Source organism: Cebidichthys violaceus, unplaced genomic scaffold (genome assembly GCF_023349555.1).
Source record: "Cebidichthys violaceus isolate CVI_PGR_0920_01 unplaced genomic scaffold, fCebVio1.0.p SCAF_1, whole genome shotgun sequence".
NCBI classification, from domain to species: domain Eukaryota; kingdom Metazoa; phylum Chordata; class Actinopteri; order Perciformes; family Stichaeidae; genus Cebidichthys; species Cebidichthys violaceus.
In genome coordinates this window covers 13151070-13176629 of record NW_027176262.1, presented here as the reverse complement: position 1 = coordinate 13176629, position 25560 = coordinate 13151070, and the positions used below count along the sequence as shown (strand labels likewise).

Below are 25560 nucleotides of genomic sequence, written 5' to 3'. Positions count from 1 at the left end.
ACAAAACAGTGCCATGCACTTTATACTTACAAACAATTGTTTGCACTGTTGCTCTTGGGACCTGCAGCTGCTTTGAAATGGCTCCAAGTGACTTTCCTGACTTGTTCAAGTCAATGATTCGCTTTTTCAGATCCATGCTGAGCTCCTTTGACTTTCCCATTGTAGCGTTTGTGGGCGTTTGTATTCAATGAGCCCTATTTAAATGGCCTCAGAGAAGTCACCAGCTGTAGTCACTCATAATCACTCACAAGAAGTTAAGAGGCCATGCTATGAAGCTCATTTCATTGACACAACTTTCTAAGTCACCAAAATTGCTAATTCATGTTGCTGTATGTATATTTTTGACCCAGCAGATTTTGTCACTTTTTCTGTTAACCCATAATAAAGTCATGAAAGAACCAAACTTCATGAATGTTTTTTGTGACAAAGAAGTATCTGTTCCAATCACTCTATCAGAGAAAAATCAGAGTTGTAGAAATAACTGGAAACTCAAGAGAGCCATGACATTATGTTTTTTACAAGTGTATGTAAACTTTTGACCACAACTGTACATCTCCTAGCCCTGCAGGCACAATGGGTTGAATGAAGAATTATGAAGTAAACCTTTTGAGGTTGCCTGACAAAGACAGTATATTGTATGTTGAATTCTATTTCCTGTTTAAGGAGGTTCATTAACTGCCTATGCTATGAAAATCTGTATAATATTTACCTCAATATATATTCTTAATCACCAGTTTTTTAGATGAACTCATGCAGGTAAAACTAGTGCAGTCTATTAAAACAGTCCTGCAATATATTCTACCTTTATGAGGGGTATAATGTTCAGTTTTTGTTGAAACTGTTTGAGTGGTCTTGATTCAACTGTTCGGCTATTTTGGAGTCTACAGTTTGTGGTGCTGTTACATTTTATTGAGTTAGACAGTAAACATTTCTAATACTGTATTAGTTTTAACCAGTAAACTGCTAACTGAATATATTGCTTTACTTCTGTAAACAGAAGTAACTACTCATTACAATATCACTACACTTTATGACTAATCTATATGGCTTCCAATAAATAGTCATTGTTCATAGGGTCATCTGTGTGCTACCACTCAAATAGGATAAAAAAAAGATATTACTATTGCCTTTTGTATTTTAGGTGATTTCACATAATCAAAGCTGTTATTTTTGGCAGTTCAGAATATTTGTTCACATGCACTGTATATACATGCATTCATAGTAAAAGGAACCAACACACATCTTGTTCCCATTGCCTCCCCTCTGGCAGACATCTGTGCTGCTCCAGTTTGTGAACAAATAGAAGAAAAGGTCCGGAGACCATGTGTGTTGTATTGCACTTTGGGCATCTCATTGAACCGGCCTATTTTTAAACGTGGGAACTTCCCAGCACTGCCTAGCACCTACTGTATCACATGGCACTTCAGCTGTTACTGTGGTGCTGGTGTCTGTAGCTTGACTCCATCTCTCTTTGTATGTTAAATTGATCTCCTTTTTTCCAGCTGTTACAAAGGGTCTTAGTGAAAAGGTGTCAGATTGCTGTGGACTAAAGGCCTACAACCAACTCAATGAAATATGCTGTCAGTCAACAGTCGTTGTCAAACCTGCGCCAATGGCCCAATGTTGTGGTAAAGGTGAGTTAAGCTGGACACAATGGATGTAAGGTGTCATATAAACAGTATACACTTACTTGATACAATTTCCTTAGATTTACTTATTGTAATATACCATTCCCACAACAAATACTTGATTCTTCTGATTGGCTGGCAGGTGTCTATTAGTTTTTTTAGTAACCAGACAGTTTATTTATTTATTTATTACACTATATTTATCCCGTTGAGGGGGAAATTTTTCTCTGCATTTGACCCATCCCTGTACCAGGGAGCAGTGGGCTGCCCATGACAGGCGCCCGGGGAGCCGCTAGGGACTGCTCAAGGACACTACGACTCAGCTCACGTCCCAGCCAAGGATCGAACTGCCGACCCTTTGGTCAGCCAGACACATAGCCAGACACATATGGTGCAGATTTTTGTTTACAGAGTGTTAAACTCAAGCTAAAGAGCTTAGAATCTCACCACATTGTTGGGTATTCCTCACATCTAAATACAATGTTTTCCTGGTACAAAATTTCAGAAATTCATTATTAGTTTGTCATCTTAGTTGTGGCTGAGCTAAAAGTGATACCGTTTGAAGAATCATCCAGATCTTTTTTTGCAGAGGCTTTTGATGTGGACAAGCAGATGTGTTGTGGTCTGATTAACAATAAGACAATCCTGACGAGAAATTCTGGTGACCACCGGTGCTGTGGACAGAACCAGTTTGACACTAAGACTACTTGCTGCTGTTCATGGATGGAAGAAGATCTAAAGATACAATCCATCAGTTCCAGCTGCTGCATGAATCAGTCAGGTGCGTCTAAACATCGTCCCTTATCTGCCTAATGAAGTTGCATGCAAATCTTTGAAATCTGTTTACCATTGTTATCTCAGGTTCATGTGTATTATTCAAAATATGATGTAAATATATAAACAAATATGCAAGTAGAGAGACGTCGATAAACTTGCACTGCTCTTATGTTCAGGAAATGCTGAAGGAAACAAGCTCTTGTGTGATCCCGTCTCAAGGCAGTCTTTTGGTTCAAACTATATATTAAATATGGTATTTTACAATTGACAACCAAGGATTTTATCACATTTCTCTAATGATTATCGATCTTCATCTGAGACATGAAAATAGCACTGTGTATAGGGGCCTTCACACATCTTCCATTGTCATGGAAATCTTAGAAAGCCGATAGTTATCAATGCACAAGGAACAAAGAACTTCCTGCTAATTAATGTGTGCGCGATCCTGTATGTTGACGGGATATTTGTCTTTACAGCTCAGTGTGGAACAAAGGCCTACAACGAATTCCATGAACTATGCTGTCAATCAACTGTTGTAGCCAAACCTGCATCAAATGCCCAATGCTGTGGTAAACGTGAGTAGAGCTGAATCGAAGCACAGTATCTTGGTGAAAGACTCTGACTCATAACAGCTGTGTTTTTTTCCACAGAGGCGTTTAATGACACACAGTTGTGTTGTGGTCCGAATAACAATAAGACAATCCTGAAGAGAAATTCCAGTGATCACCAGTGCTGTGGACAGAACCAGTTCGACACAAACAAGCAGCGCTGCTGTTTGATGAGAGAAGGTCTCAAGATACAACCCATCAGTTCTAGCTGTGTAGAGGAGTCGGGTGCGTCTAAACGTAGTTTCATGTAAATCTTTGAAATCTGTTTTGTTCTCACAGGTTCATACTTATTTTTTCAATATTTGCAGCTCATCTTCCCAACGCAATACCCTGATGAAATTAGAAAGAAGGAACTTTAAATTATTACATAGACATGTTGATGATTGTAGACCCTTCTTGAATATAATGCCTTTTTATTTATTTTATTTTAATTCATTTGAGAAGAAATTATTGCAGTTTATTCTCATGACATGGCCGGTGTGCTCTTCATCTTGGTTAGGCACAGAGACAGAGGAGAGGAAATACGGCAAATGTCTGAACATGCAGGATGAGTCACTGACAGCACTTCAATTTTGTCTAGATAGGAGGATAAGCTGCCCACGTACTGTCTTCACTGTCTCCTGTTGATATTTCTGCTTTATCTAATCATATGCTCAAGACACTTTATGTGCTTTATCTCCACAGGTGTGGAACAACAGGTAAGAAACAAACTGCCATTTTCAGTTTATGTGATTAACATTGAGAGACAGTGAGACAACAAGTGAGCTGTTTTGAAGCTGTCCAAAATTGATTGCACCACAACAATAACTTTATACATCGACAGTATCTACTATCTGCAACACATTATAATAAATATTGGGTGGATAAAATAATCAGACAATATAATGCAATCCACAGTAGTTATTTAATAAAGCTTACCATTGTGAGGCTAATTAATTTGAGTGTGAGGATGCAGATGGATCATAATAATGTTTAAAGCGTTAGTCATGTTGTTGCATTGATCAGTGAAGAACAGGGACAGAGCAGCGAAGTAGTGGGTTGCCGTATGAGAAATTTACTTTTCTGTGATCTGTTCATTTTTTTCAGAAACCCGAACTTCAACCCAACTGGTAAGTCAACCAAAGGTTCAAACTATCTTACTATTAACTACTCACTGGGACCAACAAAACTTTTATTTTTCCCACACACTGACAGTCTTCAAATCATCCTTCACAGTAAGAATTGCGTGGTTAAATATTGACCCAGTTTGGGTCGCTATACTCAGTTACCGAGTACCAATGAGTTGTTTTCTTGTAATGTTAATGCATTGAGAGTTGCTCACCAATATGCATTGTGGTCTAACAAACATGTCGAAAGCAATACCTTCCCCATAACATTCTTGCAAAGCAAGCAAGCAGCAGGCCGATTTATACACTTTCTTACATATTTACACCCTAGATGAAGAGGCCATTGTTTTGCAAGAGTGAGTCTGCGACTTGCCACAAGTCGATTTATACGGAAGTTAGCCCGCTAACGGTTGCAATGGAAACGGTTCACGTTAAAATAGCTGCCTGTCTGACCATCCTGCTACGTTTGATTTACATTGGAATGTTAGTTCTACTCTCATTCTATTTGTATGCGTGAAACCATCCACGTTCACCATGTCACCAGTGTGCGTCTTGCACTAGAGGTCAAAAACTTCACAATGAACCTTTAATCCAGTGATTATATTGTTGATAAAGTGACTTTTAATGGGTTGAAGTCATAAACACTTTTGATCATTTTTCTGTACAAAGAATTGTGTGTCCATACTTTTTACATTACTTTTGCCTGTCTTTGCACATCACAGCACTGAGCCAGACACAAATCTTTGTGGATCATCATGTTACAATCCGAGTAACTTTCGCTGCTGTAAGAAACTCCGCTGTGCCCCAGGTATGAAAAGTGGTTGAGTTGGTTTTGAGTGTGTGGGTGTTGCATCTGTCAGTTATTATATGATGGGACATCACGTCATCATTATGTTGTGTGTGCGAGTGTGTCAAAGGATTAACTACTCGCACCACAAATTCCCCCTGAAGAGCATGAGGCATTATATGATTCTAGAGCCGTTTGTTGAAGTTATTAGGTAATTTCTATAGCACCTGTAAACACCCTCAGGGGCAACTGTGAAGGGAAAGACTAGCATGCTACTGTGTCAGGAGCCGTTGTTAAGCTACCCGAAGTTTCCCGTCTGAATCTAATTAATTAACTGCACACTGAAGAAAGAGTAGTTGGAACATCTGAAACATCTTAGAACAACAGCATTGTGATCTTGGGTGTGTGAACTCTTGCTCTTTTCTTTTGGAATGCATGGAAAGTTAAGGAAATCACTTTTCATTCTAAACTGAATGACGCCCTTCCTTTCCTCTGACTCTCCAGAGGAAATAAGTTTCCAGACCTTAAAGTATGTCGAAGCATAAATTAGAAACATATTCATTTTATTGCATTTTCTATTTACAAGATCAATATCACAATTTGTATAATGTGGGCACAGAGGGCAGGATGACTTGTGACAAGAGTTGTTTGGCAGCATTAGAATGTGAAACATAAACCTCAGTGGGCTCTTCACTGTCCCCTGAGGTTACTAATATTGCATCTGACTAATGACTCCTGGTGCATAACAAAAGTGCTTTACTCAGCTCCTGTCTCCTTGTTGTTCAGACCTGGATCTTGGAAATATGGGGCAGTGGACGAAAGAGCGCGAAAACCCCTCTTTATTAATCTGTACAGCTGGAAAGTAACACATGGGCAGAGGAGAGGCATGACAGATCAGATGGGAGATTATTGGCTTTTGGTCTTACAGATCTGGGATCATTATCCTATCTGAGGGCTCTCTGCTACTTCAGTTGTTTTTTTTCTTCTTAATGTTTAGCTTGATACAAAAAACGAATGACAGGAACTCACACATGGTTTCCCACCCGTTGCATCAGAAGGTTAAAAGACAGGCTCTCACGTTTGTGTATCAATGAGGGTGTGTCTTGAAAAACAAGATGTTAAACTGCAGCTGATGGTAAACTCCCTAACAGGCATGCCTGCTGATTTTTTTCAAACTTCTCAATTTTCCCTTCCACAAATTCCATACTCTTGCCTTTGTCTAATCTTCTGAGTCACCTTTCCCAGATGTCATTTTTTCCCACTCCCTTTGTCTGATAAAGCAACAGTTTTTTCTTCACCCCTCCACCCCATCCCGTTTGGTCTGTTTAGGTAGACCTGCCGATGCCCCCTCTGTGTATAACCCACATACACATGTCTGCTGGGATGGCTGTGTATCTGAGAGGAAGCCTTCGATAGATCAAGTAATGTATTAATGACACCCACTGTTTCTGATTTGGTCAGCTGGGTGGAGTATTTTTCCTGTTTTTTAGTTTAAAACGTAAACCACAGTTTTCAGAGAGATTTGAGGGTTTGTAAAGAATTGGTTCACGTCACACCCTTCTCAAAAATGTAATTGAACTTGGAAGACAAAATTGCTGCCTTATTTGTCTTCTGACAACATTTTTAATCAATACAAATGCTGGTTTAAGGAAATGCAGCACATTTCTTTAATATAATCTATGCAAAGAATATTTTTTTAGTCTTGGAACTAACAGCAGTACATCTCAGATAATACTGCAAAAAACTCTGCTGTATTGGATCAGCTTTGTTGAGAGGACTCAGGGCTCCTCCCAGCTCCTTTTATACAGCAAGTGTGTGTGTTTTTTGTCTAATGGATAAACGCACTGCTAACGCTAGCGTCATTTACATTAATCACCTGCAAAATTATATTACATCTTTTTGTTTTGGGTCTGTATTTTTGTCAGAATTCATGCATACATATGTTTCCATATGTGCATTGAATGTGTGTATGACTGTGCCTGCTTGAGTCTGTATTGCTGCACACTTTATTTTCTCTGATTCTTCGAATGCTGCTGAGAGATGCTATATGGCTTGGCACAACGTAGAGATGGAGAGAAATGTTCAGAGATCAGCATTCCTTGTAACCAAGCTAAAGGGACTATTTCTTGTTCTCAGTTTCATGGCTTACGTGGACAACACTGCTCCTGGACAAAAGTCAGTCAGCCTCACACTGAGATCTGCTGCGATGGACAAAGGTGATTATTTGTGCATGTGTGTTTACGCCTATCCAGGTAAATACTGATGATATTTAGTGAGAGGTTGTAACCTTTTCTTTAATCAGCTTGGTGTGTTATGTGTTTTGTGTGCTGTTCACAGTGGGTTTTCAAAAGCTAAAGAATGAGTCTGTGTGGAAATCAGTGAGAGAGGATGCAGACAAACTCAGACAGGAGTGGCATGGAAAAATTCTCCCAGGCTAGTTTCATACTGTCTCCGAGACAGACAGACATTCCAGCAGATACACAGACCCCTTGCCTTTTTTTAAATGTTACTGGCAACCTTTAAAATTGCTAAGCAAAGGAATGTCTGTGTCTGGCTTCACGGCTGCTCTGACGAATGTCTGCTTTGTTTGTGGTTGTTTGTCATATACTTTTGCATGTGAATTAGTTGTGAATAGTTGGTGAAGAAAATCTGGCCATCTAAAGACCTAGATATTTTTCTGAGGATTTGGTGGAGACCACACCAGAGCTTGAAGAAGAGTGATCATTGAAGTCACTTGACAAACAGCCTCTGAGACACATGCAGAGGCTTGCTCTGTGTCTGGCAGATGTGTTGAAAATTGTTTTCTGAAATATTGGCCAGATCAACTTGATAACATTGACATCATGTGTCTCATGCTTGTCTGATGGAACAGACTACAGCTATCTACACCAGCCATGTAACGGCTTGAGTTTTACTCCGGTTTTACGCATGTAACAGCAGCCCAAAGAATTGTTCCAGGCTTCAGGTCTGTTTAAATACTGTGGCACAGTACTGAAGCTGTGCTGCTGACATGCTTATTTTACCTCACAGCCTGTGTAGACACTGTTCATAAAGTTATCTTTTATTCTGACATCCAGCATACTTAAAAGCATATTCTAGCTCAGCCTCTTTTGAATGTAAAATGATCTGTTTTCATAACAACTTCTTTAGCCCACTCACCTGATTTGATATTAACAACAAGCTTTCTTTGTCCACCCAGACATCTCAGAAAAGAAAACACTCACTGCTGTGGGGTAAAAGCCTACAACATTAAAGACCCACTGATGAAGTGCTGCACAGGGACGCTGCACAACCTGACTATTGGACATGAGGCGCAGTGCTGTGGATCCATTCTGCAAACTGCACCGGTAGGTTTTAGTGATAATAACAATAATGATAATAATAATATTGATGATAATAATAATGATAATACTATGGTCACAAACTCTAGGTCGTGACCGAAAGAACAAGGTCGCGGCTACAAGCGGCTGAAATGAGTTTCCTCCGTAGGGTGGCCGGGTTCAGCTTTAGAGATAGGGTAAGGAGCTCGGACATCAGGAGGGAACTTGAAGTTGAGGCGCTACTCCTTTGTGTCGAAAGGAGTCAGCTGAGGTGGTTCGGGTATCTAATCAGGATGCCTCCTGAGCTTAATTATTTTTTTCTTTTTCCTGAACGTAGAAAGTACACTTTTTCAGTCTTTTATGGACTCCTCCGTAGATATTGGCAGCAATAGTCCTGCAGAGAATCTTACACTAACTAGAACAAAACATCTCTAATTTGAAAATAAACACAACCAATTTCAACTTTAGTGTCTATGTATATTTAACAAGGCTTATGCCTAAAATTAATCATTTCCAATATTATATACCAGAACTCAACCATCTGGTTTGGTGAACTAGTCACACCACTTCTGCTCATAAGCCTGGTGATGAGATTCATATAAGTGTGCTCTGAATCATTTAACTCAATATTTTGTATACTGTGGACAACAAGGAGTCGGCATATCAGTAAGATGGCAAACAAGCATATTTTCACTGACCATTATTGTGACAGGGTTTATTATAACTACTTTATAAACAGAATGTGTGCTGTTTGAGTGAGGACATGGAGGTGCTCTACTCTGCCAAGATGGGATTTGGATGCTGTGGTCACCTCTACTACAACACCTCCCTGTGGTCATGCTGTGCAGGGAAGCTGAGTCCTGTACCTCAACCAGGACAACATCGGAGTGAGAAGATTAAAGGTCAGTTTTGCGGTGCTTGGACATTGCCTCACAAAAGAGTATTTCATCTGTGTCATTTTGTCACGTCCTGTATATTCCAGTTTCTGCATCTTAGCAATAATATATGTATAATGTTTTTTTTCAGAATCCAAACTTCTGTCCGTGAACAATCTGAACGAAGCAGATCTTTGTGATGAAAGTAAGATATCAGTTTATACATTTAGAATTTTTTAACAGATACTGTTTATGAATATATGTGAATTTGTAAATTTCGTGTTTGTTTATGTCCTTGTTTAGTGCAAATCGGGACTGTGGAAAGTGTTTCCCTGCATGGCATCATGTTCAACAATGTGTGGAGAATCCATGGAAGACAGGCCATTATGAAACCTCTGGCCTTGCCTCACATCCTGCAAACACCTGATCACTGCAGCACCTTGAAACTGGTCCCTGGGAAGAGCTACTTCTTTGATAAAGTTAATGTCTTCACTGATTTCAGCCATGACTCTATTCTCCATTCCCTCCATTCCATTATTTCCAAGTGTTATCGCCCTGTTACCACCACCAGTTAATCTGTTCCTGTATAGTCAGGGTTGGACAATTTACTTGAATCATCGTTCATTACTTAAAAAAAACACAACATGCAGCCAACCTACAATTGTTGAGTTTAAAAAAAAACCCTCATTTACAGTCAAATTACAACCAACAAATTGCCAGCCAATTAAACTGGATCCTTTAGACCCGACTCCATAAGACTCGTCCTCATAGGGAATCTGCAAGGCTTCTTCTAACTCTGAACAAAGCCTGTTGACTCCTAAATATTCCCAGATCCTTGCCAGCTAGATAACACAATGTGTAAACAGCCCATCTGTGGAATTATCAGAGGGAATATTCCTTGTCTTTTAGCGGAGGCTAGCCATCATCTCCCACCTCCAGCCTCCTCACAAAGTCCACACGTCCCAAACAGTCTGTTCACTGACAGACATCAAATAAGGCAACTCTCCACAATGTTGAAGTAGCAGAGCATCACTTCAATTATTAACTACAATGTTTTGCTTGGATTCAAACTGTAGTCACTATTACATTTTTTTAAATTTCACTTTTATTAAGCCAGGATAATATATAATATTTTGAATATCTTTTACAAGGGCATCCTGGCCAAGATGGCACAGATCACAGACTTAAAAAAACAAAACAGCAAAAGTTAAAAATCATCATAAAAACATAAAAAAAAAAGAAGAATTAAACCTTCACTAAATCAAATAAAGTTATTTGCTGGCTTAATGACTCTGAAAATTAAATCATCTTGGTTTTATCAAACATAAAAGTTTAATACCACACGCTACCAGTCCCAGCTGTGGAGACGTTGATACAGCTGTCTCTTGGTAAGGCATTGCTAGGCCTATGTACTTTTATTGTGCTTTTGTATGTAATTGTATTCTATTTAGTCTTATCTGGACCCTGAGTCTGAAATATAGCTTTGATTGATTGATTGAATTCACATGAAAGGGACGACAGAATTAGAACAATCAGGCAAATTGCATCTAACAAAGAATTCAGTGCTCAAATTATCCGTAATCCTATTTTTAAACTCTTGCATGTTTATGAAATAATCTAGTTCAAAATGTCTCTGTAATTCACAACAGGATGACCAAAAACGGTGCGAGTTCTAGGAATGACATACCAAATTTTTTTGGATGAATGGTGGTTGCAGCTACCAATGTTCAGTAATCACTGTAACACTGCCTAACATGGTGTTTGGTAACATATTCATCTTTACACTGTGAAGTATACTTTTCAAGACTTTGAGTAAAAGTTGAAATCTCTGCAGAAAAAAGTTGCTGACTGTCTGGTAACATGTAAGAATATATTAATTTGTAGCTTGATTTTCAAATAAGCTAAAAAGCTATTAGCTAATGTGTTTTGGGTTTTGGAATATTATGTTGTTATTTTTATACTTTATTATTTTAAAATTTCAAGTCACTCATACAGATGTACTGTATGTTTAAATATAAATGACAGGATTTTTCACATCCTTATTTATAAAGCTAGTAATTGATAAGCAATTCTTCAAAAACATCAGGGAGTCAAATATGCTAATTGGAACTAAACCCCCAATCACTTAAAGATTGAGCTATATTTTGTTGTACTGTTCATTCCTGTACTGTTTTTTTAATTTTACCAAAATTATTTTCTATATCTTCATACTTTCAGTTTCTTTACTTATTTTAAGCAGCATTAACTCATAATATTGCATGTTTAAGTATGTTTTATATATATATGACAGGGCCTCATGTGAGTGCTTTGTTTTATCCATTTTATCTAAATAAAAACCATATATAAGCAAACCTGTTGTGTGATATTTTACTTAATTGAAGCTTGAGCTTGGGCGCTGGAGGCTTACTGTGAATACTTTGACATTGTTTGCCTGATGTTTTTATGTGGCTCTTATTTGAATAGTTTAATTTTAGCTAACATTAGTAAGGTTTCCATCCACATGTAACAAATTTAAACTCTTTTTAAGAAAATCTGCAAAAAGGTAGGATCTTGTCATGATGTGGTTCTTTCTCTCAATGCAAGCAAACATCATAGCAATAACTGTAGTACTTTGTTCCACTGTTATGGTGTTGACAGGGAACAATCAAATGGTAAACAATGTTTACCATCCAAAAATACATTTGGGTTAATCACTGTTTTGCACCTTATTAAAAATGTGTGCAAAATTATATCTAAACGGTATCTTCTGTCAGTTAAAGTTCTTAGTAGCTAAGAACTTGTCAGACTTCAGATGCCCTCAGGCTTTCCCTTCTTACATCATCAATCAACAATACTGCCTCTCCAATCAACTCAACTGTTCCCACTTCTTTCATCAGCCCTGCAGTTACCTGACTTCCCCCACCCATCCACTGACCTGGTTCCTACTTTGCCATGCTTTGCTGCTCTGCCTGGCATTTCTCACCCACCTCACCTGCATCTCATTCCCTCGTCAGCTACTCCCAAGACATGCCGAGCCATGCTCGTACATTACATTACATTACAGTCATTTAGCAGACGCTTTTATCCAAAGCGACTTACAATAAGTGCATACAACATCAAAAGAACTACTAGTCACCAGAAGTCATAAGTACATTTCCTTTTCCAAACAAGCATCTAAGAGCATGGAGCAGAGCATAACTCAGAGCCAAAGTACAGTGCAGAAACAAAGAAAAACAGTTAGTGCTATAAGTAATACGAATACAATAAGTGCAACAAGCTAGTATGAATACAATAAGTGCTAAGTGGAAGGCACAGGGTAGCACTTCCTGAAGAGGTGGGTTTTCAGCCTGCGCCGAAAGATGGGCAGCGACTCTGCTGTCCTGACGTCAGTGGGACGTTCATTCCACCACTGTGGGGCCAGGACAGAAAACAGCCGTGACCGGGTCGATCGGCCGCCAGGACCTCTGAGCGACGGGGCAACCAATCGCCCCGAGGCAGCAGAGCGAAGTGGTCGGGCGGGGGTGTAGGGCTTGACCATGGCCTGGAGATAGGAAGGAGCTGTTCCTTTCACTGCCCTGTAGGCTAGCACCAGAGTCTTAAACTGGATGCGAGCTCTTACAGGGAGCCAGTGTAGAGAACGGCATCGTACACAAGCTAGTGAGCCCAGCACAGGTCCAGAGACTCCTCACCAGACTTGCAGAGCGAAGTGAACGAGCTGACCAAATAAACGTGAGGCTTCACGCTAACTCCATACTTTGGGAGTACTTGAACTACTGATTTCAATAATGCAAACCAAAATTAGCACCATAAGTATAATTTTATGCTGCTCACGATGCGGGCGAGGCTGCTAGCTTTTAGCATAAGCAGGTTAGCTTGTAGTGTACAGCATCATGGGCTAACAGTAAACATAAACGTGTGCATAGTTAATGTTGGCGACTGTCTTTATGGGCTGTCACTGTAGCTTAACATTATACAATTGTGTTTTTAGGCCATTTTACATGTAAAATACACTACAGAAAGCAAGTGGGGCTACATGCGGTTTGAATGGGGGGGAAGTGAGTACAAACAAGAAGAGGGTCAAAACATTGTTGTTTTTGGCATACAGCAACATACAACGATCTACAGTATTATACCATGTACTATCCCAGTGAGCATTTTTCCATTGAAGAGATGTTTAGAAAACGGTTATGGTCAACGGTGAAGACGTTCAAAAATGTTTTAAAGTGAATATTTATTTTTAATACTCGTATTTGTAGATTAATAAATTAAATATGGCAGACCGCCTGAAACCAGCTCCTGTGTGGCTTTGACAACGACATTCAAAGAAGGAAAGGGATGTTGTTATTGTTTGCAATGTCAACCAGCTGTGCTTCCAGTAGACCACCCAACACTAACAACACCAGTAGACCACACAACACTAACAACACCAGTAGACCACACAACACTAACAATCTGTGCAATATAAATACACTGTGCAATACAACAACTATTCTGTCCATCCATCCATTTTCCTCCGCTTATCCGGGTTTGGGTCGCGGTGGCCTTCCCCGGGAGGCTGAGTAGTGTGATACCCCGATAATTCGACCACACTCTCCGGTCCCCCTTTTTGAAAATGGGAACCACCACCCCTGCCAGTCCATGGGCACTGATCCCGACCCCCATGGGAGTCGGGGAGGCCATGGAGAAGGACTTTCGGTTGGCCTCAAGGAGGTTCTGGTAAACCATCCGACGGCTCAGGAAGGGAAAGCATGGCCTACCCCAGGCTGTTCTCAGCGGGGGAAGAACTGCTGACCCTGACGAGTGACATCGTCGGGCGGTGGAAAGAGCACTTTGAGGAACCCGACAAACATGGAGGCAGCCCCTGAAGACTTCGGGAGCGGGGGCACCTATATCCCTGGCGGAGGCCGCTAAGGTAGTGAAAAAGCTCCTAGGTGGCAAGGCGCCGGGGGTGGATGAGATCCGCCCTGAGATGCTGAAGGTGCTGAACACTGTTGGGCTGTCTTGGCTGACATGCCTCTTCAATTATTCTGTCTGTATATATAATATTTTAGTTATTGTGGACTTTTTATTTATTTAATATTCTTTACTGTTTTATTACTTATTTACTTATTTACAATGCTTGTTTTGATCTTGTTTTTTTACTATTTCTTTTGTTTGCACTATACTGTAGGCTGCTGTAATCCTGTAAATTTAGCTTATTTTATCTTATCTTAGTTATCTAATATGACAATATACCATTATTTGCACAATGTAGAAATGACCTATTGCAAATCCCAGTGAAATACGGTCTAAATGTGAACATTCAATCAATGTCATCAAATAGTCTGTGAAAAAAACGTTCACTCGGAGAGTGGGACTCATTTTCAGCCTGTGAATTTCTTATGGTTTCATGCCTTAGACCAGCTCACTTTGGTTCATAACCAATTAAACTGCAGGAGATATATAATTAGAATTGTGGTTTTACCATGTAAGTCTGCTTGTGCACTATTCTCTACAACCTTGTTACTCACAGTGTCATCATCCTAGTTTTTTTGCTTAGTCTGTTCCCTCTTTTATTTTGAAAGTTCTCTCTCCTCGTGTGTCATGTCTTGCTGTACTTCCTGCCTTTGTCATTTTTCCCCACTTGTTTTTTTTTAATCTCGCCTGTGTTAATTAGTCCATGTCTGTGTTCCTCACGCAATATTGGTTAGTCTTCATTTTAGTTTTTTTGGTATTTTTCCTTTGTAATTTGTACTCAGCCTGCTCCTCAGTTTTTGTTGCTCATTAGTTTAGTTTTTGGAACCACCTTTTTATTACAGCTCGTCTTATGTTCCATTCAACCTACCTGGCTGGTGTTTTGCATTTCGTCTTTTAAACTGAAACACAAAATAGAGAGTATTTTTCAAGAACATAATTTCCAGGCATGCAAACTTGTCACCTCTCAGCAGAATTTGCCATTTTCAATCCAAAATAAGTCACTTACGTGATTCTTGCAGACACAATTACTTTTTGAATTTGAGGGGGTGGCCATTTCACTAGACGCACCGCAACATATTTCAGAAGCGGCTCTCTGCTCCGTTAAAAGTGCGAGTTCCCCCCGGAAGAATGTAATTGGCGTTTACATTGTCATATAGCCAAGGTGGAAGTAATGAAGCTCCTCATAATGCACAGGTTTTATTTTTGTATTATTCTATGCCTTTTTTACAATAGGCTATACAACTTTTCAGCTTTGAAGATTGTCAGTGTGTAGTTGGAATAAGCGTGTGCAATGTGTTGATATGAAAGTGTTAGGAATTTTAACTTTCTTCTTTTGCTGATGTCGATTCTGATTGCCTTAAAGTTGATAAAGAAATAGGACTCCATCACAAGTAGCATACTTTTTGAAGGCAAACTATTTTTTTTTTTAACATTTTATGGATAAATGAGTGACTTTGCCAGAGATAAAAATCCCTGTGGAGGGCCGAATCTTTGTCACCTTTTTAACCCCTGATGGGTTTGCATGCATGCATTTTCAATTTCCAATCCATTTACAGAGAACAAACTGTGATATGAATCAAATTCTATAAACAACACATACTTAATTGGATGGACTTTGTCAGAGTGACTATTGAGTACATTTTTTGCATTTGAAAATCTAATTTTAGAAAAACAGTTTAGTAAAATTGGCTAAACCCACCAAAGACTTCGGCCCCAGAAATATTTGACAGATTAATCAACGACTCCTTGTAAAATGTAACTAGGAAATGCCACTTCTAAGTCATATTGATGACATTGATGACTCTAAATGTTTATAAACTATAAACTTGCATAAATTATAAATATAATAAATTAGGTATTTGGTTAGTTCATACAATTAAAAAAGTCCCAATTGTCTTCTTGCCTTTTAGCAACATAGTCTTGTTATAGGTACCCAGAACGTATTTAATCAATGCCCACTATCTACTGAATAAATTCAATAGTGTTTGCAGGTTTAAATCCAAAGCATTCCTTTCACACTGTTATTTTCTGTAGACATAAGCAGATGATAACTTTCAAGAGTGGAATGATATGAAGGTATCAATGGACGAGGAAGTTAAGGAGGTAAATATCTAAATACCATTTTTCACTTGTTGATAGCTGACCTTTGTCCTAAATTAGCACGTATCGTTCAATTCCAGTTAGTCACACATTCTTCATGAAACACATTTTTATGTTGCCGACTGGAAGGTCTGAATAAATAAGGTCCTCTTATACAAGAGAAAATACCAGACATTTGGCAGCAGTTATGGAAACACTGAAATGCTTAACATGCCATTATGGACTTAGTCATTTAAAAGTAACCACAACCACTTTGGTGTTACATTACATTACATTACAGTCATTTAGCAGACGCTTTTATCCAAAGCGACTTACAATAAGTGCATTCAACATTGGTAATCAAAAGAACTACTAGTCACCAGAAGTCATAAGTACATTTCCTTTTCCAAACAAGCATCTAAGAGCATGAAGCAGAGCATAACTCAGAGCCAAAGTACAGGGCAGAAACAAGAAAAACAGTTAGTGCTATAAGTAATACGAATACAATAAGTGCAACAAGCTAGTATGAAAACAATAAGCGCTAAGTGGAAGGCTCAGGGTAGCACTTCCTGAAGAGGTGGGTTTTCAGCCGGCGCCGAAAGATGGGCAGCGACTCTGCTGTCCTGACGTCAGTGGGAAGTTCATTCCACCACTGTGGGGCCAGGACAGAAAACAGCCGTGACCGGGTCGATCGGCCGCCAGGACCTCTGAGCGACGGGGCAACCAATCGCCCCGAGGCAGCAAAGCGAAGTGGTCGGGCGGGGGTGTAGGGCTTGACCATGGCCTGGAGATAGGAAGGAGCTGTTCCTTTCACTGCCCTGTAGGCTAGCACCAGAGTCTTAAACTGGATGCGAGCTCTTTCAGGTAGCCAGTGTAGAGAATGGAGAAACGAAGTTGCGTGGGAGAACTTGGGGCGATTGAACACCAGGCGAGCTGCGGCTTTCTGGACAAGCTCCAGAGGTCTGATGGCCGACGCCGGGGCTCCGGCGAGTAGAGAGTTGCAGTAGTCCAGGCGGGAGATGACAAGAGCCTGGATGAGAACCTGCGCCGTCTCGTCAGTCAGGAAGGGACGAATCCTCCTGATGTTGTAGAGCAGGAATCTGCAGGAGCGTGTAACGGATGAAATGTTTGCCGAGAATGACAGTTGGTCATCCAGGGTCACACCCAGGTTCCTCGCAGTCCGAGTTGGCGTCACCACGGTATCATCAATGGTGATGGACAGGTCCCGGTGCGGGCAACCCTTCCCCGGAAGTTCTTGACATCAGAGGGGTCAAGTGATGGTTTCTTCAGAAGGTGTCCCACATATTTTGTGTTTCTTGCTGCCAACTGACTTTTTTATGATGAATAAACAAAATCCTTTTAAATGTGACATTTATCAACTTGCCCAAAACAATATACAAGACTGCTCAGCTGACTAGTGTTTCAATAGGAACAAGGTCATTAGGGACTGTTTTGTTTAACGTGGTGTGAGGATGCTAAATAAAATCGGATCAACTGGAAACCTTGACAGCTTCAACATAAACACACTCAAAATGTATTGTGAAATTCTCTTCTCAGATAAGACATAAGAAGGATAATTTGACACAATGATGGTGAGTGTGGACCTGAAAGCACAATGATATATCTGAAACAAACTCAGGAAGTAGACACATGTTGTCTGTTTTATGTGAAGACTAAGACAAAGCGGGAGTGTATATGTTTGAGTATGTTTGTGGCTCATAAAAGGAGAGTAAAGATGGATTATTGAGTTGGTGATAAGCAGTAGCCATATACAGATCATTAAAGCCATCGTTGAAACCACCTCCAATTCCAGAAGCAACGAGTACCAACTCACTTTCGGATGGGGAAACTGTTGTTGTGTAAGTAGTGTTACTTGCATAGAATAAGACAGAATTACATGGATTAAATATATAGACAGTGAGAAGAGCAAACTAGACTAACAACTTTCTCCTCTGCAGCACCTGTATACTGATGGCGTCAAACAACTGAGCAAATATCGTTCATCTTGATGCTGTTACTTAGCACATGACTTTACAGCACACAACGAAGAAAATCCATCTGCAGCCTTAACAAGAGACAATGAAGAAAGTTTTCTTCTGCTGCTGCCCATCCCTGAGCCCCAGCAGGGAAACTGCTTCTTTTTACCTGCTTTCTGTGCTCATTGCTCTTTACATGCTGGCTGGTGCAGCCATATTTTCCTCCTTGGAGAGACCAGCAGAGCTAAAGGCCCACCAGCTCTGGGAAACGAGGCTAAGAGACTTCAGTCATGAGCATAACATTAGTTGTGAAGAGCTGAAATCCCTATTGCGCCACTATGAAGAGGCTAGGACTGCAGGCATCCGGACAAAACAAGGCAGAGCCTTATGGGACATCCCAGGTGCCTTCTACTTCGTGGGTACTGTAGTCTCCACCATTGGTGAGTCAGGATATAATACTATATTGAAAATGGTAACATCTGCTGTTTTATCTCCATACTTACAGTTTCAGTTGCTATTTTCTTCAAATCCCACACATTCATATGTGGCTTGGTTTTAATGAATGATCAGCCTGTGAAAAACTTGAATTTTAAGTTAAATGTGAAGTGCAGAATTTGAAAAGTTGATAACTTCAACAAATTATGCAAGACAAGCCCCATTACCAAGTGATAGTTGTTTTGTTCTGATTGCTGCGGCCAAAATGTTATGTCATGCAAAATGACAGATACACAGATACAATAAAGGACAATTGTTAACTGAAACAGAGAGGACCCGTTGACAACCAATCAATACCATTTCCAAGTAACACACAATTAAACTAATCATATTAGACAGAGCAAGCCATATTGATTTGGGGGGATGGGACAGGGTAGAGATGTTTTAACTCCACTGCAATCCATCCAAATCCATATTTCACCTGAACCTAGAGCATAGGGCAAACATTACAAATTAAGCCAGCCTTGTCTCTGAGAATCAATTTACAGCCGTCTAAATCAAACCACTATCTTTAGGCACTCTCTGTCACTGTGGAAACTGAGGGACAGATGGCACTGAGCCTGGATCAATTTCCTTTGTACAACAACTTCCATATTTACTGACTGCAATCATCTCATGATGTAACCGATGGGATTTGTGACACTAAATCAGACTTTCTGGCGTTTTTTGTTTTGTTTCCCAAGATCAAACACATGACATATGACTCATGGTTATGACTCCCACATTTGTATTCCCTCACTAAAGAGCTGCCTTTCATTCCTTCCTTCCTCTCTTCCTTCCTTCCTTCCATTCTTCCATTCATTTTGTAAACTTTTGAACTTGGGATAGGCTACTGCTTTGTCTGATAATGACGGCTGTGCTAAAACAAGGCTAAGAATCTACAGCTGCAGCTCTGTGGTAACAGAGTGGTTACACCACATACCACATGACTGTAATGACGCAGGTTGTACTATGGCCAGGGATCTTTTTCTCTTCCCTCATTTGCTGTTTACCTCTTCAGTGCCAAAACAATCTTTAAAAAAAACAGTTCACAGCCATGTAATTGTCTCTGTTAGGCTGTACTGAGGCATACATGTTTTTTTATTTAACTAAATGCTTATATGGCAACATGGTCACAATAATTATGTTACTTGTTAGCAAGTATGTTTACCACGTTCTCTGTCCGTCTGAGTTTAATGTGTTAGCATGCTTACATTTGCTAACTAATGCTTAACACAAAGTGCAGCTGAGGCTAATGAGAATGACCCAATCCCAATGTCCCCCTAAAGCCTCAAACCCAGAACCCTCAAGGATTTACTGACATCAGCTGGTAAGTGGTTGAGTGTGAGAGACTGTGAGAGCTTGAAATGGTGTAAATAGGAATGGGACAGCACATTACCATAAAAATGACAACAAATATGATTTATAATTGTGTGTATTTATTTTATACTTTGTACTCCCTGATTTGAACGTCTTCAGGCTCTTTCCTCACAAGATGAGAGGTCATTTCATATAATCTGTTTACTAATTTTTGTCAAAACGGCTTCAATGACAAAATCAAACATTTGAGAATGAATAAATAAACATCCTCTGATTTCAAGTTTATTTTTGGTTCCATCTTTAACCCTTAATGTTTCTGAGTAAAGACAGGCTGAACACACGTGAGCCATCCACGTTTACCTTTTTTCTCCATGCCTCCACTTGTTACCCCGTGTTTAACGTCACATTGCAATGATTTGTGGGTAAATCACTGAGGCAACTTAGGGAAAGGGCTCATAAAGGCCTCAAAATGTCTGCGAGAGAGCCCTCAAACACTCGATTATTTGACAGTGGGACACAACAAAACCCTCACAAACTTCGCGGGAGCGCGCCTCAAAGTCCGTGAGTCCGTATGGGTGGTGTCGCGGAAAAAAATATCCTGTACCCGCTTTGCGTGAGTCTTTTGCTGCTGAAATAAAGAATACCAAAGACCAGAGGTTCCCTTCTGTATATTTATTTTCTGCGCAGAAAAGGTTCAATCATCACATCAGAATGCGTACAGTCTCAGTGAGGAAGAACCTCGAAAAAAATGAACAAGCTTTCTTTATGCAGAATGAGCAAAGGTGGGGGCCGATGGCCAATGTTACAGACATCTCGGTCTCAGACTTTTGGTCTCAAACTGATAGGAACAACAAGCAAAACAAACGGCCAGCAACCAAAACAAGAGGCCCAAAGGCTTTGGCGCTGGGATATTCTCATACAACAGTCTCAAAACACAGTTATCTATGTGAACAGGCAAGAGAGAATACTTCTTTCCCACAGCAAAGACACAGTGGTGCAGTTCAACAAAGTTCAGAGCAGAAGTACTTATGCATGCATACAATATACTAATATACTCAATAGAAATATATACTAAGTAGAAACATATATTAATATACTCAATAGAAATGTATACTAAGTAAAAACATATACTAATATATATATATACTACGTAAAAAATACCATTACATTCCTCCCCTTGATCATAATACATTAGATCACCACAATAGTATATATATATTACACTAGAGATGAGAACATCAGTCAATAACGATTTTAGTTACAGACATCACTAATCCTAGCGTAGGAAAATGCTGTTTAGCTGTTTTTGTGTGGTGTAAGCACCACTGTAGTAAATGCAAGCCTGTGGAAGAAACAAAATATTTACACATTCGTCTCGTCATCGTTGCTGGAGTCGGACAAGGATGAGTCTGTGTCGTAGTTGGGAAAAATGTCTAATAGCGCAGTTGTCTGATTAGAGTGCCTGGGGAGATGCAGGACGAATTGATGGGACACTGATTTGTCAATGGCTCGCACTACAAGGCCGTGAATACAGGGGATAATACAGCATCCGCAGAGTGCCAGTAAGGAGATAGCCGCAATTAGGGCGGATACAACAGAGATGGCCAGGGTCTTCCACTTACCGAACGTTTTGTCAAACCAATCATTGATAGGGTTGTTTATGCCTGAGTTTTCTGCGAGCTCTTCACGCAAAGAGCGGAGACCCTCGACCGCGCGAGTAATCAAACCGTCTGGGGCTATATTGTTAGGGATGAAAGTACAACATGAGTCGCCAAACATAACGCAAACACCGCCTTTTTCTGCAATTACCATGTCGAGCGCCATACGATTTTGCCATGTCATGAGTGATGTTGCGGCCAGTTGACCTGCAAGGCCCTTAAGCCCTTCGTGGGTGTAATTTATGAATTGTTGTTGGTTGTAATAAATGTAATTGATCCAATCAACATTTTTGTTGGTAGTGCACCACCAGCAAATGGAGGAGATAAATCCTGCTGCTATCTGGTTCCGGGCCTTAAACTCATCGGGTACCCCGCGTGGAACTCCTATTGCGTCAATGTACACGTGTTTGTCAAATGAGCCAAGAGGAATAGTAGATCACTTGGAGATGTGATGTTTGGAAGGTGGTGCGTGAGCCGGGAGTATGTTTACCTGCTGTGCGAGTACGGTAATAGCACACACTCTCTTCCAGTTGGCTGGGAGGGATCGTCGGCCTTCGTGGCCTCTGCCGCAGTACCAGTATATGTCAGGATATGGTCTAAGACCTGCGTCAAATGCATCGCGTTTCCATCGATTACCATAAGAACCGTCTTCTATCATTTCTTTACCAGCTTGGGAGCTTTGGGAGCCCCCTGGTGTTTTTGGTGGGTAGTGAGTGTAGATTTTTTTACATGGAAGGTGAGCCACTAATGTTAATTTGGTGCGGTAACCTTGGCAGGCGAGACAAGAGGAATTCACTGATGTGCGGACCGAATAATTAAGGTGTTGAAACCATAGATTTCGTTGTAACCAACCATCAGTTAGGGACATTGATTTTATTGCACGTCGATGTCGTGTCAGGATGCGTTCGTCGTTGTATGCGCTAGGGGGCGGTGTCGGTGTTGCGGCTGTAATAAGACTCAGAGTGTGATTAGTAACAGTTTCAGATGACCAGTCGTGGTGAATCAACAGAATGGGTATCACAATTATGCAGGATAAACACAATAAAAAACACACTGTGCCTCTCAGGCCACACAGCCCTGGCAGTCTAAAAGGGTGCCATGGCCGTGGTCGATCCATCGTTGTTTCTTTTTGGGGGGTTTTCCCCAAAAGATTTTTATCAGTGGGTTTTCTGGCGTTCCCTGTGTGGTGTATGTGTCTTTCAGCGGTGCAACAGGAGTGGCGCTTGGCTCACCCTCTCTGTTGTGTAGGTTCAACGTTGGGCTGTCTATGAATCCTTAGACGCCTGGGTGTAAGTATGTGCATCCGGTTGCTCAGGTGAGTCTGTAGGTGCAGGTAGCTTCTTACAATGGCTCGCGTGAATCCAGGTCGCTCGCTCCGCTACCTTTACTGCTGTGTGAGTGGTTAGGAGGACTTGGAACGGTCCATGCCAGCGCTTAGCTTTCCAGTGTTTCCGTCGGAAGTCCTTCACGACCACAAAATCCCCAGGTTGCAGTGAGTGGAGCGGCTCAGCGGCTGGGAGTGGTAGTGCTGCTGCCACCTGCTGTCTGATACTGGACAAAGCACGAGAGAGGTTTATACAGTAGGTTAACATTGCATTTTCACACACCGTATGTGAGGGAGGGGGCTCCCTTGCACTTTCTACACCCACATGAGGAGGTATGGCAAACAAGATTTCAAATGGACTCAACCCTGTGCGTGTTCTCCTCCTCATCCTCATGTACATCAAAACAATGGGCAAGGCCTTGGTCCAGGGAAGACCTGTCTCTTCACAGCATTTTGACAATTTTGTTTTCACGGTTCCATTCTCTCGCTCTACTGCGCCGTCACTCGCTGGATGATATGCACAGTGATTTCTGAGGTCAATACCTAAATAGGTGCTGAGCTCTTGGAAGGCCTGGTTAACAAAATGAGAGCCATTGTCACTTGATAACTTTGTTGGGATGCCCCAGCGGGGAATTATCTCTTGGAGCAGGGCTTTTGCTACCACTGCAGCCATTTGTTTTCAGGCAGGGAAAACCTCTACCCATTTGGACCACATGTCCACTATGACCAAACAATATTTCTTACCTTCAGGTGGAGTTAGTTCAATGAAATCCATCATCAGATGTTCGCAGGGTCGAGTGGGAGGTGGATGTGCGGCCTGTTGAGAAACTTTTACGGGTCTGCCTACATTATGTGTGGCACATGTTATGCAGGCTTGACAATATTTTTGTGCATAGGCCGAAAAGCCTTTTTTGAACCAATGAGTGTTGATTAAGTCTAACATACAGCCCTTTCCAGCGTGGTCAAAGCCATGTGATAGCTTAGCATAATGAGGGAAAAGGTGTTTGGGGAGGCACGGCTTACCGTCAGGTCCCCACCAGACATGGTCTGTGTATGTGGCTCCGCAGGAAGACCACAAGGCCCGCTCGGCTGATGTCGACATGGATTGGAGAGCTGAGAGAGAGGAAGGCGGCTGTGAAACCATTGTATGTGAGAGAAAATTAGGATCTGGTAAGTTCAGCAGCGGTAGTTGAGCTGCTGCTTTGGCAGCTGCATCCGCCCTTGCATTCCCCCGTGAGACAGTGTCTGTATTATGTGTGTGTGCTGCACATTTGCAGACTGCAATGGCAGAGGGAAGCAAAATGGCGTCTAGTAGTTCTCGAATTTTTTCATGGTGAAGGACAGGCTTGCCATCAGATTTTAGAAATTTGCGATGAGCCCATAACGCTCCAAAATCATGCACGACACCAAAGGCATATCTGGAGTCTGTGTAAATGGTGACAGTTTTACCCTCTGCGGTCTTACATGCTTCTGTGAGAGCCACCAGTTCGGCTGCCTGTGCAGAGAAGTGGTGAGGAAGAGAACCAGACACGAGGGTGGACCAGTCTGAAACAACAGCAAAACCAACATGGTTAGTACCTGTGTATGGGTCCCGCGATGCGGAACCGTCAACATACAAAACAAGATCTGAGTTACCCAATGGAGTCTCAGTGAGGTCGGGGCGAGGAGTGCACAAAACCTGGAGTTCTGCCAAACAGTTATGCTCCTCACCGTCGTCCGGACCAGGAAGGAGAGAGGCAGGGTTGAGTCCATTGCAGCGTTTCACGGTTACATTCGGCATGTCTAGTAAAATGGTGTGATATCGAAGCCACCTGGCGGCGGACAGGTGGGATGTCTTTTGCTCGAGTAGAATCAGAGAGACGGTGTGTGGAACGAGCAATGTAACGTGAGCATAACCAACGATATCGCGAGATGCTGACAATGCCTTTTCTGCTGCAGCCACTGCTCGGAGACACCGCGGATGTCCAGCAGCGACTGGGTCAAGTTTAGCGGAGAAATACGCTACTGGTCGCAATCTGTCGCCATGTTGTTGCAGTAGCACTGATGTCATACACCCATTGTTTTAATCGACGGCTTGGGTGAAAGGTCGTGTGGGGTCGGGTAGGCCCAAAGTCGGTGCTGACTGTAGAAGTAGCTTTAAGTCGGTAAAAGCTGCTTCTGCTTCAGGAGTCCAGGTCAGTTTGTCATGTGATAAGAGGCCTTTTCCATGGATCAATGCTCCCAGAGGGGCTTCAAGGGAAGCATAATTTGGAATGAATGTGCGGCAGTAGGACCACATTCCCAAAACTGACATAAGCTGTTTCTTTGTCTGAGGTTTTGGTAGATTAACAATGGCAGCAACACGTGTGGGAGACAGAGTCTTCCCTTCACCGGAAATGTCATGCCCCAAGAAAGTGACCTGTTGTCTTACAAACTGTAATTTAGACAGGCTGGCTTTGTGGCCTTCAGCAGCGAGGTGCTTCAAAAGTGTCACTGTGTCCTCCTCGCACTGCTTCTGTGTGGGAGAGGCAATCAAGATATCATCAACATATTGCAACATTGCAGTACCTGGAGTTAACAGAAGGGGCGCTAGGCTGTCCCTAAGAGCTTCATTATAGAGAGTTGGTGACTCACAGTAGCCTTGGCACATCCGAGTGAATGTGTATGGTTTTCCATTGAAGTTAAAGGCAAACCAAAACTGACTGAAAAATGCA

The 25560-nt window shown here is 41.3% G+C and overlaps 2 protein-coding genes and 1 long non-coding RNA gene across 3 annotated transcripts in view; 2 read left to right on the top strand and 1 right to left on the bottom strand.

Moving 5' to 3' along the window:
- The first annotated feature begins 6808 nt into the window (after nt 1-6808).
- Nucleotides 6809-11370, top strand: si:ch211-195m9.3 (uncharacterized). Its single transcript, XM_068720953.1, has 5 exons — nt 6809-7122; nt 8106-8253; nt 8966-9128; nt 9253-9306; nt 9405-11370. Exons 1-5 carry the CDS (start codon nt 6947-6949, stop codon nt 9674-9676), a joined length of 813 nt encoding a protein of 270 aa, XP_068577054.1. The 5' UTR covers nt 6809-6946; the 3' UTR covers nt 9677-11370.
- Nucleotides 11371-18194: 6824 nt separating this feature from the next.
- si:ch211-261a10.5 (potassium channel subfamily K member 13) overlaps nt 18195-25560 on the top strand; it is a 30680-nt gene continuing 23314 nt past the window's right edge. The window contains exon 1 of the mRNA XM_068736412.1: nt 18195-18531. Coding sequence (XP_068592513.1) covers nt 18195-18531 — 337 coding nt within the window. The remainder of the gene's footprint in view (nt 18532-25560) is intronic.
- LOC137872877 (uncharacterized) lies at nt 20543-25557 on the bottom strand. The gene is made up of 2 exons (XR_011102899.1): nt 24332-25557; nt 20543-23980 (listed from the first exon to the last, which is right to left on the bottom strand). It is a non-coding gene; the product is annotated as an uncharacterized lncRNA (long non-coding RNA).